The sequence below is a fragment of the Neophocaena asiaeorientalis genome, unplaced genomic scaffold (assembly GCF_003031525.2).
Source record: "Neophocaena asiaeorientalis asiaeorientalis breed wild unplaced genomic scaffold, Neophocaena_asiaeorientalis_V1.1 scaffold26, whole genome shotgun sequence".
Lineage (NCBI taxonomy): Eukaryota > Metazoa > Chordata > Mammalia > Artiodactyla > Phocoenidae > Neophocaena > Neophocaena asiaeorientalis.
The window spans coordinates 7663666-7683020 of NW_020173108.1; the positions used below are offsets into that span (position 1 = coordinate 7663666).

The window sequence follows — 19355 nt, forward strand, 5'->3', positions numbered from 1 at the left end:
ACTAATACCAAATTACTGTGTACCTAGTATCAAATTAGTTACTGGACGTAATAAAAATATTTTTGTGTTCCTTAAGAATGATTGGCTCAGGTCCAAAACGTATTGTTTATTAAAAGAAGGAGAAAAAGGCGTGTGTGTGTGTGTGTGTGTGTGTGTGTGTGTGTGTGTGTATACATACTTATATAAAAACAATGGCATCTCACAATTTCACATCTACCTCAGGGAAGAAAGGATGAGTTATTAAAAGGAGGACAATTGGGTAGCCACTTGAGGGGAAGAAACAACAGCCTCACCTCACAGCTTACTCCCGGATGAATTCCAGCTATAATATATTGTTTTTTTTTTTCCTTTAGTTTTTGAAGATTGAATATTGGAAGAAAATAATCGGTGAATATTTTTCAAATAGTGGATTGGAAAACTTTCTAAAAGTGACAGCAAAGTCAAAAGCCATGTAGGGAAAGAGTAATCAACCTGACCATATAAACTTTAAATTTCTACATGATAAAAAAGTTAAAACATAATAATCAAAACTTAAAGACAAACCACAAACTGGGAAAATTACATTTTAACATGGTTTAGACAATGGGTCACTTTATTGTAAAAAAAAGCTCTTACCAGTAAGGAAAAATTAGTAGAAATGTAAGCAAAGGACATGAAGAGGCAATTTATAAAAAAAAAAAAATGCAAATGGATAATAGTTACATGAACAAATATCTGCCCTCTAGTAACTGAAGAAAGGCAAATTTGAATAATAACCATTTTTCCTCTATAAAAATGACAGTGTTTAAAAGGGAAATGTACATTATTATGCAAAGTGAGAAAAAAGTAGCTCTCATTCATTTCTGGAATGGTATAAAATATAATGTTTTGATGGAGGGCAGTTTGGCAGTTTGTACCAAAACCATAAAAATGATATCTTTTGACTCCTAAATCTTAGGAAACACATATAGGGTGTAAATATTTACTTATGCACATGTTCATGACATAAATGCCCATAATAGGAAAAATTGTCAGGATTTTAAATATCAAGTAATTATTATGCATTAATAATTAAAATGGTACATCCATATGGTCCTTTAATTAACGTACATTTATTGAGCACCTAACTGTACCAGGTACTGTTCTAAGCAATGTGGATAGAGTGATGAATAAGCCAGATCAAGTCCCTGCTTTGTTGGAACTGACATTCTTTTTGGGAGGCAAATAACAGGTAAATATATCATGTCAAATAATGAAACAAACATATACTACGATGTTAGGTAATGACATGTATTATATTTTAAAAATTAAATGATAGAGGCAGAGTTTTTAGATTGGGTGGTCAAGGAAGATTATTAAAATAAAGATTATTTCTCTGAGGAAATAATCTTTAAACAGATCTAAATGAACTGAAAGAGTGAGCCATATATGACTATCTGGGAGAAAAAATTTCAAGGCAGAGCTAAGTATAAGGTCCTGATGACAAACTAGGTAGCCAATGAGCAAGGACTCACTGAGAGCTGAAAGGAGGGCAGGGGCCAAATTTTGCAGGGCCTTGTTGGTGACAGACAAGAATTTAGGTTTTTTTTAAGGTGACCTTAACAATGTTCTAGAAGGATCAACCTGGCTTCCGCATGGGGCAAAAGTGGAAGTCTCCTCTACTTGGCAGGCCATTGCAAGCTGCTGAGGTAAGAGATAATAGTAATCTGATGGAGACTGATAGTGATGAAGGAGGTGACAAGGGCTAGAGTCAGCATGTTTAAAGATTACAAGAGAGATAGATATCAAATGACAAGTGGACATGTTAAATTAAACATATTGGGCACAGTACGATTTCACTTTTGTAAAAATAATAATAAAGATGCACACACAATGAAAGGATATATGTTATGTCTGGGTGTAGGATTGCTTATGAGTTTTATTTTTTTACTTTGCATTTTCTAATTGTTCTAAAATAGGGTTTTTATTTTTGCTAAGAAGAAAAATTATTTTCAAAAAAGTTAATAGATTTAATTATGGGACAGCAATAAAGTTCTTTCTAGATTATTAAATCTGTTCATAGCATTTAATCAGCAGTCTCTAGAGCACTATCAAAGTCCTTTCATCCTATATTTCTTTAAAATCTTTCTAAAATAATGATGTTGAAATGGTCCAGAGTGTATGGCTTCAAACTAGTTTGAGAAAGACACACGGAAATTAATACACGTAATTCTCTATAGCATTGAAAAAGATGGCCAATATGCCTTTTATGAGATTAACGGTATAATATTTGTATTATCTGTTTTGGCATAACAAATTAACCCAAACCAAGCAGCTTAAAACCTTTGTTATCTTGTAGTTTCTGTAATTCGAGAATTTGGAAATGGCTTAGATTAGTAGTTCTGGCTCAGGGTTTCTCAGATGTTGCAGTCAAGACTTCAACTTGGGGTATAGTCATTTTAGACTTGACTGGGCTTGACTGGGACTGGAGGATCCATTTCTAAGTTATCCTGCAAAACATTGTGGAATTCTTGCTGGTTTGTTGTTAGGAGGTCTCAATACTTTGCCACATGGATCTCTCCATAGAACTTCTCAAGTGTCCTCATAACAATACAGCTGGCTCCTTCCCAGAGCAAATGATCTTAGAGAGAGCAGGGATGAAGTCACACTCTCTTTTATGACCTAATCCCACCTGCCACATTCTATACTCTAGTGAGTCACTAAATCCAATCCATCACTCAAGGGGAAGGGATATAGCTTCATCTTTAGAAGGGAGGGTTATTAAATAATTTGTGTTCATATTTTAAAGTCACCACAATTAAACCATTATATAACAGTTAATGGATAGAAGATATTGTAAGCACCAAAAATTATTAGGAACATTTACACACAATCATTAATAGAATGATATGGATTAAAATTTTTAACTTGTTCCTTAGTAAATAGATATGAAAGATTAGCTTTGGGGAAAAGAATCATATGATAGAAATATTTATAATCATGAAATAGTATAGATATTTTTGAGTCCAATCATTATTCACTTAGATTTGAGTCAAAATACAAGTGAAGATTAGCAGACTATTTTGACAGTTTTCAAGAGTTGGCACAGAATGATGTGACCTGCTAAACAAAAGTACAGTACAAGCAGGTCATTCATTTATATTAATATTTTACTCAGAAATTCTGACACTGAATAAATTCAGCTCACAGGATAAAATAAAAATCATCTACATTTCTATTCAAGAATTCACCCAGCACTACGTATTAAGTATGTACTATGTTTAAGTCACTGTATTAGGTACTGTGATGCAGCTACCATTTTCGAGGATGGAATCTGAAGATATTTTAAATATTTTATTTCTAGAGCATATATGTGGGCCAATAAATAGTTTTCACAGTAAGTTTTAATATGTAGTAAGCCAAGCCAAGCCCTCCTGTGCTTGCTTCTTTTTCGTAATTTGTTTTGGCTAACCTGCCATATATTTTTTCAGATGAACTTTAAAATCATTTCATTTTTCACTCTCACTCTCCTAAAACACACACACATACACACACTTTGAGATTTGAAGTGTACTTGCATAAAATTTGTATGGTAACCCTAAGAGGTTTTTTAAATTCTGTGAAATATTACCATCAAGGATTCATGGTTTTCTCTTTGCTGAGGGCTATACTTATGCCACTAAGTGTTTTCTTCCAAAAACATGATATATATTTCTATTTATTGAAATCAATCATTTAGTGTGAGTTGAGGATATAACTGAATTCCCCCAACCTACAGCAGTGGAGCATCTTTATTTTACACTCCTTTGTGAAAATTGAGAAATACATTACTGCTTCTCACACTTCATTATTTTAACTTGAATTATAAAAACTATAAACTCATCATCCTGTTGGAAAATTTTTTTGTCATTTCATTTTGTGTCCAAGGAAAAATTACCTTGTTTAGGTACATCTTGTTTTAGGGCTCAATATAAATTCTTTCCAACTTTTACATTTTTTAGTTCTTAATTTTGATTAATGTCTAAGTGATCTGTCCTTCGGTTTACTTTGAGTGGTTTAATCTTAAAGTATAAGAAAAATAGGGGACGAATTGGTGAATTCTTTCTTATATAATCAAGTTCTTTAGTTATCTTCCCCATAGAATTCATGGGTAACTACTTTTTTCTCTAAATGCTTAGTAGAATCAACTGATTTTTATATTATGATGAAGAATTTTTTAACTAACCTGCTTTTTATCCCTTTGAGAGTAACCTGTTTAACAGTTTGCTTTCTTTATGCTTTTAACATTTTTCCTAGATCTCTTGGAAAAAAAAACAAACAAAAAATCCCACCAAGCTATTTTTAAGTGCAGCAGTCTTTACACATTCATTTTATTTGAAATATAGTAGGAACTCTTGATTTGCTACCTCGTCTTTTTTTTTGGATTAAAGAAGTTCCCCCCTACTAATTCTTTAATATTATTTATATTTTCTCTCTTTTTGAAACACGTTCTATGTGAGTTAGCACTCTAGGATCTGCTTTCTAAGAAATATCTTCATAGTCTCTCTCAATTTCACTTTTGTTCTTACCCTCAACTTACTGCTCAATTAGGAGGATATGTTTCAGAGAAGCCTGGGATCAGCTACTGTAATTTATGTTTTTTTTAAAACTCTTATTTGAAGATAATTTATTTTTGAAGTCTTTATTATTACTATTTTTAGAGCATTTCTAGGTTCACAGCAAAATTAAGAGGGGAGAGTGATTTCCCATTTACACCCACCCCTTCCCCCAGTGGATAGCCTCCCCCATTGAACATCCCCAATCAGAGTGGTAATTTGTTACAACTGATGAACTTATATTGACACATCATAATCACCCAAAGTTCATGGTAGTACTCTATTAGAATTCACTCTTGGTACATTCTATGGATTTGGACCAATAATTTTTGTTTTAAATATCAAAATGTAGTTTAAAAAAACCAAAAGACTTATTTGGTGCCTATTATGAACAGAAATAATTCAGGACTGATGTATTTCATCAGGATTAGTTAAATTCTCTTTTGAAGTTCTTAATTTTTTTAAGGCAATTTATTTCACCAGGACAATCCCCACGCCTTAGCTTTGAATTGAATCACAATTGCTCTTAGTAAAACCCTTGTGAACATTAGTAGAATATTTGAAGTTGTTCGCCCGTTAATAGACATAGACGTTTTGTAAGAATTTAAATTGGATAATTTTTGGTATACTACCTTTGAAATTAGGCATTCCTTTGTGTTTGAATTCGCCCCCCTGTGGTTAGTACACATAGAACACACTGGAAGCTTGGTTTATCCGGTTCCCTCATTGAGAAAGACACTGGCAGGTCTGGAATTCTATGTAAAAGGGGCTCACGAACAGCAATTTGATTAAAAGACATGGCTACCTTTGTATAGCATGCATACTGTTTTTATTTTTATTTTTTAACGTAGATTTTTTCTCCCCCATGGAGAAGAGGCGAGGCTTTGGAGGAGGCATTTAGACTTTGAGGAGACACTAAACCACCGCCAAGGCACTTTTTGCCGCAGCCCCTGGCCAGATAGCCGACGTATGCACAGCATTTAAAACGAATCATTACTATGCGCTTTGTGATGGTATTTTAAAGCTAATAAAAGTCTTTCACACATCATTGCATCCAGTCGTTCGAAAGCGAATACAGCTGTGGTGAGGGCGGGGAGGGGACGGTGGAATTGCACTAACAGGTCCTGATTGGCTAAGCCCTGGTCAGGAGACTCTAAAAAGGGCAACCTTCCGGGCTTCCCTGGTGGCGCGGTGGTTGGGAGTCAGCCTGCCGATGCAGGAGATGCGGGTTCGTGCCTCGGTCCGGGAGGATCCCACATGCCGCGGAGCGGCTGGGCACGTGAGCCATGGCCGCTGAGCCTGCGCGTCCGGAGCCTGTGCTCCGCAACGGGAGAGGCCACAGCGATGAGAAGCCCGCGTACCGCAAAAAAAAAAAAAAAAAAAAAAAAAAAAAGCGAAAGCAACCTTCCAACTCTGAGAGCAACTCTCACAGCACCCTTAGCAACCAGTCTTGGTCCCCAGCGACCCCGAGCACTGCTGTGAGTGACTACTACGTCCAGCTTCTGATGACTTGAGAGCTAAGGTTATTGCCGTATTTACCATCCCGGGGCAACAGGGAGACCCACAGAGGCCCACAAATGGGAGCACCGAGCTTTGTTTCTTAGCGTCCTGTAGCGCTGGTTGTTGGAAGAAACCTTTGCTACTCACGCTCCTAGCCCAAGCCCGCCGTCCAGGCCCCTCCTACAAATCTAGGCGAGCTCGTGGAGACACCCCAGCGGGGGCTTGAGGGAGAAAGTGGGGGATCAGCCTCCAGTTTAGCTTATTTGATAGTCTCCGCAGCAGAAAGCTATTTCCCTAAAAGAGGTGGGTGAACTTTCTCATTGCTGTGGTTGGGAAATTCTTCTAATTTCCTCTGGACTCGGGCTTGCTTGTCCTCCGGGTACCCTTAACTCATAATCCCGCTTTCTGCGCTGGACGATTTTCAAGTCCTTATATTCTTGGTGAAATGGCAGCCCTCCCCGCAGACTCTTTTGGATTTCAAAAAATTTCAAAAGTTTGGAGTAGTGGGGGTGGGGCGGGGGAGGATCCTTGAGGATGTGAAATACAAGGATTTTTAAAAAGGCAATTCATCTTGAGAAAAGGGCACAAGTTATCTATTAGGAAAAATTTCTGGGAGGGGGTAAGGTGATGGTAGGATTCCATTTTTTAACCTTATCTCAATGATGTATCTGAATGGATTCCACATTTTTGGTTGTCTTTGGTCAATTAACCTTTGTTCCTTCCTTCAGGTTATAGTCTACATCTTGTATTTCCTAGTGCATGTTACCAATCCAAAGGCTTACTATAATTTTAATATTGTCTAGTTCTCAGAAATTATTTTTTTAAAGTGTACCTTTCCCAACCTTGTTTCAACTGGAGCTTAAAAAAATCCACTAGGGATTAATGTTAAAAACTTAAAAAAAAAATTCTGGGTCTATGCCAGTTAGGTATAAAACATATCTTATCTATACTTAAATTTGACTATTCTCTAGATCCTGTCATATTTATGGAATGTCATTTTGATCACATAATTTTCTTGGGCATTTTTTGCCCTCTGAAATCACCTGGAGTCCTATAATGGAATTCAGTATCTTCACCTGTGATAATGTTGATTTACAGGCCAGACCTTTTTCTCTAGATTATAATTTCTTAAAGTCAGGGACCGTATTTTAATTGTCTTTGTATCTCTCAAACACAGGGACCTCAAACATCATTAGAACTTTATTTTTGTGAAAACTGAACCAAATTGAATTTCGTAAATGACAACCACTTAAAATGAACAATGTGGGTACTATTTGGTAGTGCTGAAAATGGTCAAAAACATTCTTTTATTTCTAGTTTATATGTAAGTGCATGTGTGTCTGTGATACAGTTTTTTAAATTTCGTCTTGTATGTTGAGTGTTGCAAATATAAAGTACTGGCATACAACGGAAATCCAAAAAAAGAATTCATGGACAGTTATATCCATTTTTGCAGTTCTTTCACAAACCATTCATCACATGAGTAGTTTGCATCAAAGCCAAATGGTTTCCTATGGTGGGTATCAACCTAAATAAAGAGGTAAATTGAGGCAAGCTGGAATTACCAGACATTGAGTTTATTCGGGAATAGCAGAGGAATTTTAATTTGGGAAATAAAAACCATAACAAGCTACAGATGAGCCCACTGAGGATTTTCGGTGGGCTATATTTTTTGCGGAGGGAGTCCAAAGAGTGGGAAATCCCGCCAGAGTCTGATCAGTAAATTCATTGGCTTAAGGATGGGGAAAGATTCTTGGTGGATATTCTTTGGTCAGGAGATAAGTTCTGGTTTTCTGTAAGCTGGGCATTTATGGGAAATCAATAGCTTTATTTTTCTGAGGGCACATGTGTGAGAGTCTCTGGTTCCATTTTAGATCGAAATCCTTTCAGTAAGTAAATGAGATTTAAGATATTTAACCAAGTCAGAACAAGACTATCATTTAAGTATCAGCTCATTGCAATTTTCCTGAATAAATAAGTGACTCATGAGAAATGAATGGAAACAGTTCATGTTTAAACTTTAATGGTACCTTTCAGTTCATTTTCATCATTGTCCAGGGCTTTCTTAGTCAAACCTGAATAATTTAACCACTTCAGTTTTCAGTGTTTTGAATATTGCTCTTTCACTTTGATTATGGATATTTATATTTATTTCTGGAAAAGTGTCAATTTATTTACTAGTACAAAGATGAAAAGACATGAAGTACTTATGAATCATAGTTGGACTTCTGTGTGCAGAAATATTTCTGTACTTTCTTTAAATTGACTACCCTCCAAGCCTCTGTTCTGCTTAACTGGTTGGATATTCAGTCTTAGTTTTTACTAAGCCTGCTTCTGCCCTGGGGTTATACAAAAGTCCTGGGTGCTTATGTATCAACAAAGCACTGTAGGGGCACCAGGGGACATTGGGCCAAATGTCGCATCCATATGGTCCGCTTTGTTTTGGCATTCCTCTTTGGGACCACAACTAGGCCAGGGGAAGATTTTATGCCTCTGCTATGCTATGGGGTCCAATCTCTCAATATTCAGTGCCCAGACATTTCTTCTGTGACACTGTCACCTCCTGGGGGTGCTGCTACAACAGAGGAGTTGGCTCTGAGTGACCTCTGTTATCTCCATTCAAGTCTCAGGAAAATCTCTCTCTCTGTTATTGACCCTCTCAGGTCAGGTGGGCCCCAGCTAGGACCTTTCCTTGCCTAGTGCCATTCATGCCAATTGAAGGAGACCAGGTTTGGCAAAGCAGAGCAGAAACTTTATTCATTGATCAAGGAATAGGGAAAGGAGAGACCATGCTCTGAAGACCTCTTCTCCTCCAAGGGAGGAAAGCAGGAAGCTTTTAAGAGGTCACAGGTGGGTGCGCCATCAGAACTCAGGGAAAGGGGCAGTGATTTTTAGAAACAGCCCAAGCATGCGCAGGCCTTTGGGTTCCTGTGCGCATGGCACTAGTCGTGCCTAGCAGTGCAAGTGCCCCTTTGGGCGGAGGTCTTAGCATGATAATAGGCAAAGGCGACTTTCCCACACTTCGGGTCTCATCTGTGCAGGCGCTGCCCTCGTGGTCAGGCTGGAACCCATTCAGGTCAGTTGACTGTCGCTATCTTGGGCTTTTCTAGCTCAGGCTAGTTCTGTGGTTTATGCAGACGTCTGCTTTAGTTTCTGTTAAGTAAGCACAGCTGTGAGCATTGATGAACCAATTGTGGTGTGGAAAAAGCAAGAAAGTAGGTTAGCCTCGGTACAAGTATGGGTCGTGGTGACATCTCCACAATCCTAGGAGCTTTTTTCCTCCCTACGGGACACCCAGTGTCATCTCTACAATAAAGTTAATTTTTTATTTTTGTGGGGTTTTTTTTTCCCTCCGGTACGCGGGCCTCTCACTGTTGTGGCCTCTCCCGTTTTGGAGCATAGGCTCCGGACGCACAGGCTCAGCGGCCATGGCTCACGGGCCTAGCCGCTCCGCGGCATGTGGGATCTTCCCAGGCCGGGGAATGAACCCACATCTCTTGTATCGGCAGGCGGACTCTCAACCACTGTGCCACCAGGGAAGCCCTATTTTTGTGTTTTTAAGTCAGGAAAAAGCCAGTGACTTCAGGCAGTTTCACCTTTCTGCCTTGGAGAAATTCAGGCAAGAAAGAAAGGGAAAAAAATTATCTATCTTTTCAGAATAGAGAAGTACAAATCAAATGGGAGAGGAGTTCTTTAAAAAAAAAAAAAGTTTCATACTTAAGACGTATCAGTGATACCCCATCACCCAAACTTCTCTTTTACAAGCTAAACATCTTTAGTTTTTTTTAACTATTTGCAAAAGGGACATGGTTTATATTTCCTTTTTTCCATCATGCTGAAACCAAGCAGGACCCTGTAGGACTTTCCTGGGTACAAAGGCCTTCCCATGTCCTGTTTCTTGTTTGTAGGAAAAAGGTTTTCAGCCTCCCAGACCTTCCCTGACTTCTAAAGTGTAGATTCAAACAGTTACTAATTAGGGGAGTTTGGGCTTTTTGAGCATGAGCTGCTTGTTCTCCTTGCTTGGACCTGCAGTAAACCTTTCTCTGCTCCAAACTGAGCGTTTTGGTTTGTTTGGCCTCACTGTGCATAGGGCACACGAACTTGGGTTTGACAACAGTGGGGATGGAAGAAGAGTGAAATGATCAGGAAATTTATGTTTGGAATAGTTACTCTGGCAGTCATGTAAAAGATGAGCCTAGAGGAAGAGAGATCAGAAGGAGACTGGAAGATAAGAAGTCATTGTATTTATCTAGAGCAAAGATAATGGCATCCTGATTGAGGAGAATGGAAGGAGGGATGAAAAGGAGACTGAATTAACAGAGCTCCCTTGAAGAAAGGAATATAGTGACCAATAGTAACGCCCCAATGATTTGATGCTACATGAGCTGGGGAGCAACCTGAAGCCAGGTGAGGCTAGATAATAACCATGAAAGGACGATTTACGTGGAGCCTTGGTTTCTTATGACTGTGAAGCTGGTGCATAGACCCTAAATTGTCTAGCTTTAGACTTAATTTTTTTTTTTTAACATCAGGGAGAAATACACCTCCATCTTGTCTGAGGTATTGTCATTTTTACTTCTGTTATATGTCACTAAACCTAATTCTAATATATGTTCTCTTATAATATTATTTTTATTGAGGTAAAATTTGCATATAGTGAAATGCACAAATGTTCATTGTACAATTCAGTGAGTATTCTGGGTATCTGTTGCTGGTAGCAATCACTAAAACTTAGTGGCTTAAATAATTTTTTATCAACTCTCATGCTTCTGGAGTTGATTGTTCACAGCTGGGGAATTCATACTTGGGATCTCACTTGTGATTTCAATTAGATGTCAGCTGAGGCTCTAGTCTTCTGAAGCCTTGACTGTGTTGGACATCCAAAATGGCTCACTTACATGCCTGGCCGTTGCTGCTTGATGTCACCAGGAAGCCTGGTGGGGTACTCAGGTAGAGCTATCAACCAGAGTGCTCACACATGGCTTTCCATGTGGTGTTGGTCTCTTAGCATGGTGGCTGGACTCTGAGAGAACATCTCAAGAGACCTAGGAGGAACCTGCAAGGCTTTTTTTTTTATGGTCTAGCTTCTTATGTCCCAGAGTATTATTTCTGCCGTACTCTGTCAGTCAAACAAATCACTAAGTTAAGCCCAGATTCATGGGGAGAGTGAGTTAGATTCCATCTCTTGTGGAATAGTGACAAGGCCACATTGCAGAACAATGCACAGTATGGGAGGTATTGTTGTACCATTTTGAAAAATGGAATCTGCTACGCTGAGTTTTGATACATATATACACGCATGTTACCCCCAATATAAAACATTCCTATTCAGTCCCTACTCCAGTACTACTTCCCATCCTCTTGTGGATCATCACCATGTAATAGTTGTTGAACTTCATGTATATGGAATCATGCAGTATGTACACTTTTGTGTTTTGCTTCTTTCAGTGTAATATTTTTCACTCAATGTTTTTTTGTTGCATGTAGCAGTAATTTTTTTTTTTTTTTTTTTACTAGGAAGAATCCTATCACATAAACATATCACAAATTTGTTTATCCATTCTCTTACTGATGGATGTTTGAGGTGTTTCCAGTTTGAGACTACTATGAATAATATTCCTATAAACATTCTTGTACATGTCTTTTTGTAACATTGTTTTCATTTCTTTTGGAATGAAATTTCTGGGTCAAAGGATAGGTATGTGATTAACTTTCTAAGGTGGAAATAGATTTCCAAGGTGGTTATGGCTTATTTTCATTCCTATCAGCAACGTATGAGAATTCCATTGTTCTACACCTCACAAAACCTGGTACTGTCAGTTTTCAAAAGAAATTTATCCATTCTATTTGAAGTGAAGCAGAATTTAACTGTGGGTCTAATTTGAATTTTCTTGAAGATTAGTGATTTTGAGCATACTGACTTTGTTTATTTTCTCTCTCAGATTTTGTTCTGATATCATTAATTTCTGTTTTTAAGAATTCTCTTCCACTTTTGAGGAGTATATCTTGCGGTTATTTTTCCTGTATCTTTTGTTAGCTAATGAATTTTTAACCTTTGTTTGTTGTTAGAGATAAGTGTTTAACATTTCCTCTGAAGTGCCACTTTTGTTGCACTTCACAAGTATTTATATGTAACGTTTTTATTATCATTTAGTTTTAAGTGTTTTTGAAATTCTGTTTTTTTTGTTTTGATCCACAGGTGACTAAGAATTGTTTTTTATTTCCAATATATGACTTAGAATTGTTTTTTATTTCCAATATATGGAGGGTTAATTTATCTTTTTATTAAAATTTTCTAATTTAACTGTGTTTTGATATCAGGATTATAATCTACTCGTGTAGATTACCTACTCTTTGTAATTTAAGACTTGCTTTAGACTAGAATTTTTAGATAATTGTACTTGTTCGCTTGGGAAAAATGATATTCTCTAATGACTGAATGCAGAATTCTGTGTCCATCATATTAATTATACTATTTAAATCTTCTGTACCTTTGCTGATTTTTTTTTTTGTTGCCTACTGGACTTACAAATAGTTAGGAAAGTTAGGAAATAGGATAGTTAGGAAAGCATAGCTCACACTACATTTTACTAATTTATTTTCTCAGAGCCACACTAGCTAACTATCAATACTTCTTTCTCTAGCCATATACAACCAATTCCTAATAGCCTTTCATTTCCCCCTGTACATTAGCTCAGGGTTTTTTCCCTTATAATTTCTTGGATTTTAAGATTCCTTCTTAGTCCTACGAAGTTGTTTTTAAAGACAGGATCCAAAGCCTATGTTAATTGGTCATCTTTTCTGGAACTGAAACCCATATCACTAATTTTTCTATATTGTTTATTCATACATCTTTTTTAATTGAATGTAATCTATATTTTGTATGTGCAGATTCTTCTGAGATTTTTATGCAAGTATTTTTCAAGTAAATATACTGTTCCTCTTTTCCCATGTTTATGCCTCTTTTTTCCTTATATTTTTGTTGGCTCGGACTACCTATAAAATGTTGAAGAGTGGCAATAATAATGGATATTCTTGTGTTGTTCTTGGCTTTTTAGATAAAGCTTCTAAAGTTTTCTTGTTAATTAGCATGATTTTTTTAGTTTTCCCTAGATACCTTTAATTAAATTGAGTGAAACTCCTATCAGCAACGTATGAGAATTCCATTGTTCTACACCTCAGAGTTTTTGTTTGTTTTTATAATCATGAGTGGAAACTGGATTTAATTGAATTATTCTTTGGCATATATAAAAATATTTTCTACTTTTTTGCCTTAAATCCATCAGTGTTATAGTCTACAACAATAGATTTTGTAGTATTAAATTATCTTCACTCTTCTGAGACTAACCTTCCTCAGTTATAAAGAACTATTTTTTATTGGTATTGCTGGATTTGGTTTCCTTATGTTTTGTTAAGAATTTTTGCACCTATATTAATAGGTAAGATTTCCCTACGAATTTATTTTCCCATACTGACCCAGATCCTGTAACCTTGGATGATCTAAAAATTTATTTCTTTTTGTATAAGATCTGATAATATTGTTGAAACTCTAAAAAGGCATAAAAATGGTAACATTATGAAAAACCTTAGAAAGTTATTCTGGAGAGGAAGAATGAGCATAGGAGGAAAAGAAAATGACAAACTAAATAAATGTATTAGCAGTTTTAAAGTAGTTTTTGTTCAGGTGTTCTGGTTATTCTTTTGGTGTTAATGTTAGATATTATGTCTTTTTTTTTGGTTTATTAACATTTAGAGTAAATTTGATATATATCATATACTGTATCTATATATAAATATGGTGGCCTTGTAATTTTTAGTTAAATGCTGAGAAAAATTGATTAAATCTATGTAATTGTGAACCAGTACTTTAAAATATTATAGGGAATTCCCTGGCGGTCCAGTGGTTAGGACTTGGTGCTTTCACCGCCAAGGACCAGAGTTCAATCCCTGGTTGGGGAACTATATATATGATTATAAAAGCTTAAAATCATGCAGAAAAGAAAAGTTGGGAGACTAGTAGGTGAATTCCCATTTACTTTTAACCCAGATTTAAAAATTATCAATTCTATCCATACTTTGTATTAATTATGTAATAATTTTGTCTAAAGTGTTTATTACTTAACACATTTATATGATTAGTTAGAAGAGTATTACACAAAGAACAAATAGTAATGAGTTGTACTCTCCACTTGGATAACAAGGACAGAAAACACTTTTATATTCATATTTATGTTTTTTTTGTTTTTTCTTGCGTTATGCGGGCCTCTCACCGCTGCAGCCTCTCCCGCTGCGGAGCACAGGCTCCGGTCGCGCAGGCTCAGCGGCCATGGCTCATGGGCCCAGCCGCTCCGTGGCATGTGGGATCCTCCCGGACCAGGGCACGAACCCATGTCCCCTGCATCGGCAGGCAGACTCCCAACCACTGCGCCACCAGGGAAGCCCCAATATTTATATTTATATTATAGATGAGGAAACTGAGGCATCTGAAAGTTAAGTAATTTGCACAGTAACAGACATAATCTGTGCTGGAAACAGAATTTAAAGTAAGCTGTTGATCCCTGCACTTGCACACTTATCTATTACTGATAAGGACACTTTACAGAAGCAGGGAGAAAAGCCAAGGGAGGAATGTCATAATAAATGATAATGACATTTATTTCTAGAAGGGATGGTAGACAGAGTAACTATAGAAGGATCAATGAGATCAGTACTGAAAACTCATAATTGAATTGTCCACCTGGAGATCATTGTCAGCCTTGGAAAGATTATCTCAGCGTTGGGATAACAGAAACTAGATTCCAGACATGTTTTGTGCACTGGAATACATATAAGGGTAAATATCATTTAATATAAAAATAACGTCTGATGTAAGTAAAAGGTAAAACAAGCTGTTTATTTGCCCACTTCAGATAAATAAGCAAGGTAAATATTCACAATCTATTTAAATTATTGAAAATCATCTCTGGAAGGTGGTAGAGAAAACATGAGTCACTGCAAGATCATACTCTTTAGTGGAATGCTGTATATGCTAAGAAATTAGAGCAAGAGAGGAGGCGGGTCTTAGAAGAGTTGATGTCAAAAATGATGATTTTTTAAAAATTAATTTAGTTATTTGTGGCTGTGTTGGGTCTCCGTTGCTGCGTGCGTGCTTTCTCTAGTTGCAGTGCGTGGGCTTCTTATTGCTGTGGCTTCTCTGATTGCGCAGCACGGGCTCTAGGCACGCGGGCTTCAGTAGTTGTGGCTCGCGGGCTCGAGATCTCTAGAGTGCAGGCTCAGTAATTGTGGAATATGGGCTTAGTGGCTCCACAGCATGTGGGATCTTCCCGGACCAGGGCTCGAACCCGTGTCCCCTGCATTGGCAGGCAGATTCTTAACCACTGTGGCACCAGGAAAGTCCCTGATTTTTTTTTTTAACCTTTCTTTTCGGAATTTGAGGGAAGACTTTACCTAAAAAGATCAATTTTAAGATCTTTTGATCCAGTCTTTAAGATTTTGTTTCCATTTCAATCCACAAACTCGGTCAGTACCCTGCATTTTTGGGTACCATAGAGAATAAAAGGATATTTAAATTGTAAAGATCTATTTAACTTATAAAAAAGCTCATTTTTACATTTACATCACATTTTGCTGATTCAGGAAACGATTATTTCTTGACAGTGATCTAAATGTGAAATAATCCAATTTAACAAGTCCGTTTTAATCTCTTTACATTTAATTGTGATTTCCCAGCAGTATAAATGAAATGAGTTTTTGTATTTGATAGCATAAACTAAAAATAATTTGGCCTCACTTTAATTTTCTATTCCTGTTTTAAGGTGATCTGGGTGTTACTGGCTCTGGTCCTTGGACTCTTAAATCAATAGAAATTGTTGAGGCCAGATGAAGAATTCAGGCAGCACAAGGGAGTGAAAACAAAAACAGGCACCCTTGCTCACTCTCCCAGAGGAGGGCGGGCAGGTTCCTTAAGTGGGGTGAGGGCTAAGGGTGGATCCGTGGGCGGGGCTGGAGGGGTGGCTTAGGTTGTCTGTCCACCCCCTTGGTGGTGCCGTGTGCAGGGATCATGCACGGTACCCTGCTTTTCCTCTTGGCACCTCAGAGATGACAGTTGACTTGTGGCCTTTTTGTATGTAATTGTTCATAATTTGCCCCAAGTGTGCGTGCATGCAGTTATTTTTAGTCCCTTATAGTTTCTTTGTATTCTTTTGCTGGAGATGTTTGTCCAGGTGCAAGCCCTGCAGTGAAGGGTACCAGGTCCCATACTGTCTCTTAAGGTTACTAAAGAGCATGAGATAGGCAACTGTGTTTGTCTCTTTCTATACAATTCGGAAGTCAACATCACTACATATAACGGTCCTGGGGAGGCATAAAAATGGTACAGATGATCTCCCCTGTAGGCTTTAATAAATGGTTCAAAAAACCATTTTATCAAATAGTGTATTAGAAGCTGAATGTTTTAGCTTGACTAATGATTAATATGTGTGACTCTGGTTTTAGTAATACAGTGCAAAAAAGCCCTGCTGCACATACAATAATAGTAACAATAACAATTCCTTGTTGATGACTTAAGGTTTTGGAAGGTACTGAGAATTTGAAGAATATTCTTATGGAAAGACTAAAACTTTTGTGAAAGTTGATAACATTTTTTTTTTTGGATAACATTTTTATGTTCTATTTTTTTGAGGGTTTTTTTTGGTGGGCGGAGAAGGGAAGTCATTTTAAATCTTATTTTCTTTGTTTAGTTATCTGAGCATTTAATTCCAACATCTCTATGAGAGACATTTCTGAAGACTTTGATCTTTTCTTTTTGGAAATTTGTGATTTGGTTACTGTTTCTTTTACTGTTTCTTTTACTCTTAGCCAAAAGCAATCATAACGAATAAAATATATTAGGGAGTCTTATTATCTCTCTCATATGTCACAGTACTATTCAAATAGTGGTTCATAAACTAGTGTTCATTAAGCACTTTTACTCCCAAGGTAGATACTCCTAAGATATGCCAGAAATCGAAAGTAAGCATGTCTTTTACAGCAATTTGACATTTTCTACCCATCCAGTCTGGGGAAGTCTCATCAACAGGGTGTTGTGGAATTGCATGTTGAGTAGATGGTGCGAATACCCATCACTTTTACCCACAGATGTGAGGACTCTTTGGATAGTAGGTTCAGTGATCAAGGGAGAATTTCTAAAATAATTAGTCTCTAACTTTTGCAATTTCAAAAAGTATGACTAATCATAGTCAGTCCTCTGAAATATATCAGGAGACAGCTAAAAGCTCTAGGTCAATATGCCTAACACAAGCACATAAAGACCCATTTGCCTTCAATTCACTTTCTCATCAATTATTTTTCTCTGGGTGGCCTGGCCTGTACTTTTTATTTTCTATTCATTTGGCATTAAATGTTTTAAATTTATCTAAGAGTATGTCTGACTGACGTTTGTATTTCTAAGCTCTATTTCTGAAATATGTGATGTTTTATGAGTGCTGGGGTTCCTTTGTCGTCTTTTGCAGACTTTGTCTACCTAGTCTGCTTAAACATCTATCTTCATAATTTTATATGATTCATAATGAATACTTATGTACTTATGTAATTTGTAACATTTATTACTAGATTTATCAAATCGTTTCTACATCTCTATTCTGTGCTTACATGTATTTTATCATGAATTCATTAATAATTGTTTGCAGTTATCTTCCTAAGTGCCTTTTAAGATGGAAATACTCAATGTGATGTTAACTGTTAAAAAAAGAAACTCCTGAATATATCAATCCTACTTGAAAATAACTTGTATTTTATATTAAAGTTAGGCCAGCTCTGAATGACATTCCTGTAATAGCTCAGTGCAGCTTCTGACTTAAAAATGCATTTGCTCTATATTCTAATGGATATAGATTATAAGAAGCAGACCTTGCTGTAAGCAGTAGATAATGATGTTTTAGGTTTATAATCTGTTTTGCTGGATATTTTCCCATTGCCCCTCCAGATCTACCTTCCATCCTTCTCCACTTTGCCCTGAACTTTCTGGCTTCTAGTTTGGTTTAGCAAATGGGAAGCACAGGTAGATGACTGGAGTGGAGTGCAGGAAGGCTCCTTCTTAGCAGGCAGCCTCAGATCGGTTGCATCTCTCCACCAAAGGCCAAAGATTTTTATTAAGCACCACTCTCCTACAGCTGTTCTTTCTGGGTCTCTGTTCCCCTTAGTCCCGAGAGTAGTGACAGTTCGCCCTCTTCTTGCCTACCCCTGAGGATGGCACCATCTTGGGTTTTTTTAAACTATATTTTTTTTCTTGAATAACTCTGCCCACATCTTTGGAAAGGCTCTTTATTCAGTTACCCCATTTGAGGGTGCTGTTTCCTGCCAGAACCTTGACTCATCAGTTTTAAAAATTAGCTATCTTAAAAAATGAAATGAAAAATAATTCAATGTAAGTCTGACTATCCAATTACTTCATTACGTGTTTGACTACTCTGCTAAACACAGGTAGTATGTCCTAGTTTTGGTCATACGCTCATAAATGTGCTCAGATATACTTCAAGAGGGAAATAAATCTGGATGTGAGAGCAAGCAGAGGAAGCGTAATCTAAATGGCAAAAAACAGACATAAAAAGAACTTTACCATGCTTTCTGGTTTTTTTAAAGTTACTTGTAATCTAATGATTATCACAAGCACTTAGGTAAAGCTTCCCATATGCCAGGTTCTTTTCTAACTGATCTACATACATTGAGCTATTTATTTCTTCCCACAACTCTCTAAGGAGGTACTATTCCCATTGTACAAGTGAGGAGACAGTCACAGTTAAGTAAATCAGTTAGTCTGGTTGTATTCTCTTAACTACTATGCTGTGCTGTTCTTTCAGTGGTTTTGCTGATAAAACTGTTAAGTATAATAAAGACTGAATATTATATGAAAGGATAAGTTTATAATAGTAACATCATAGAAATAACATGGACTTTCAGTTCAAAGTTGGGTTTGACTCCTAGGTCTGACAGTTTAAATTCTTCCTTAATATAATTTTGCCTTTAAGCCTGATTTTTTTTTGTTGCCACCCTTTTCCCCATAAATCATGAATTTGCGTGATGTGCATTATTTGGTACTGTGAGTGCATTTGTCTTCTAATATAAAATTTAATATTTCTCTTTAGGTTTACGATCCGTGAACATGCCTGCTAACAAATCATCTGTGATTAATAAATATGGAGTAGTATCTTCCTCTTATGAAAAATCAAAGTAAGTTTGAAAAAAATTTCATATTGTTAAAGTAGTAGACCCATATATATTGTAGAATTTAGAAGGTTACAGAAA

The 19355-nt window shown here is 36.7% G+C and overlaps 1 protein-coding gene across 1 annotated transcript in view; it reads left to right on the forward strand.

Moving 5' to 3' along the window:
- The first annotated feature begins 8989 nt into the window (after positions 1-8989).
- TMEM232 (transmembrane protein 232) overlaps positions 8990-19355 on the forward strand; it is a 250664-nt gene continuing 240298 nt past the window's right edge. Inside the window, 1 exon segment of the mRNA XM_024743356.1 lies at positions 8990-9129. Within this exon segment, the coding sequence (XP_024599124.1) occupies positions 8990-9129 (140 nt within the window).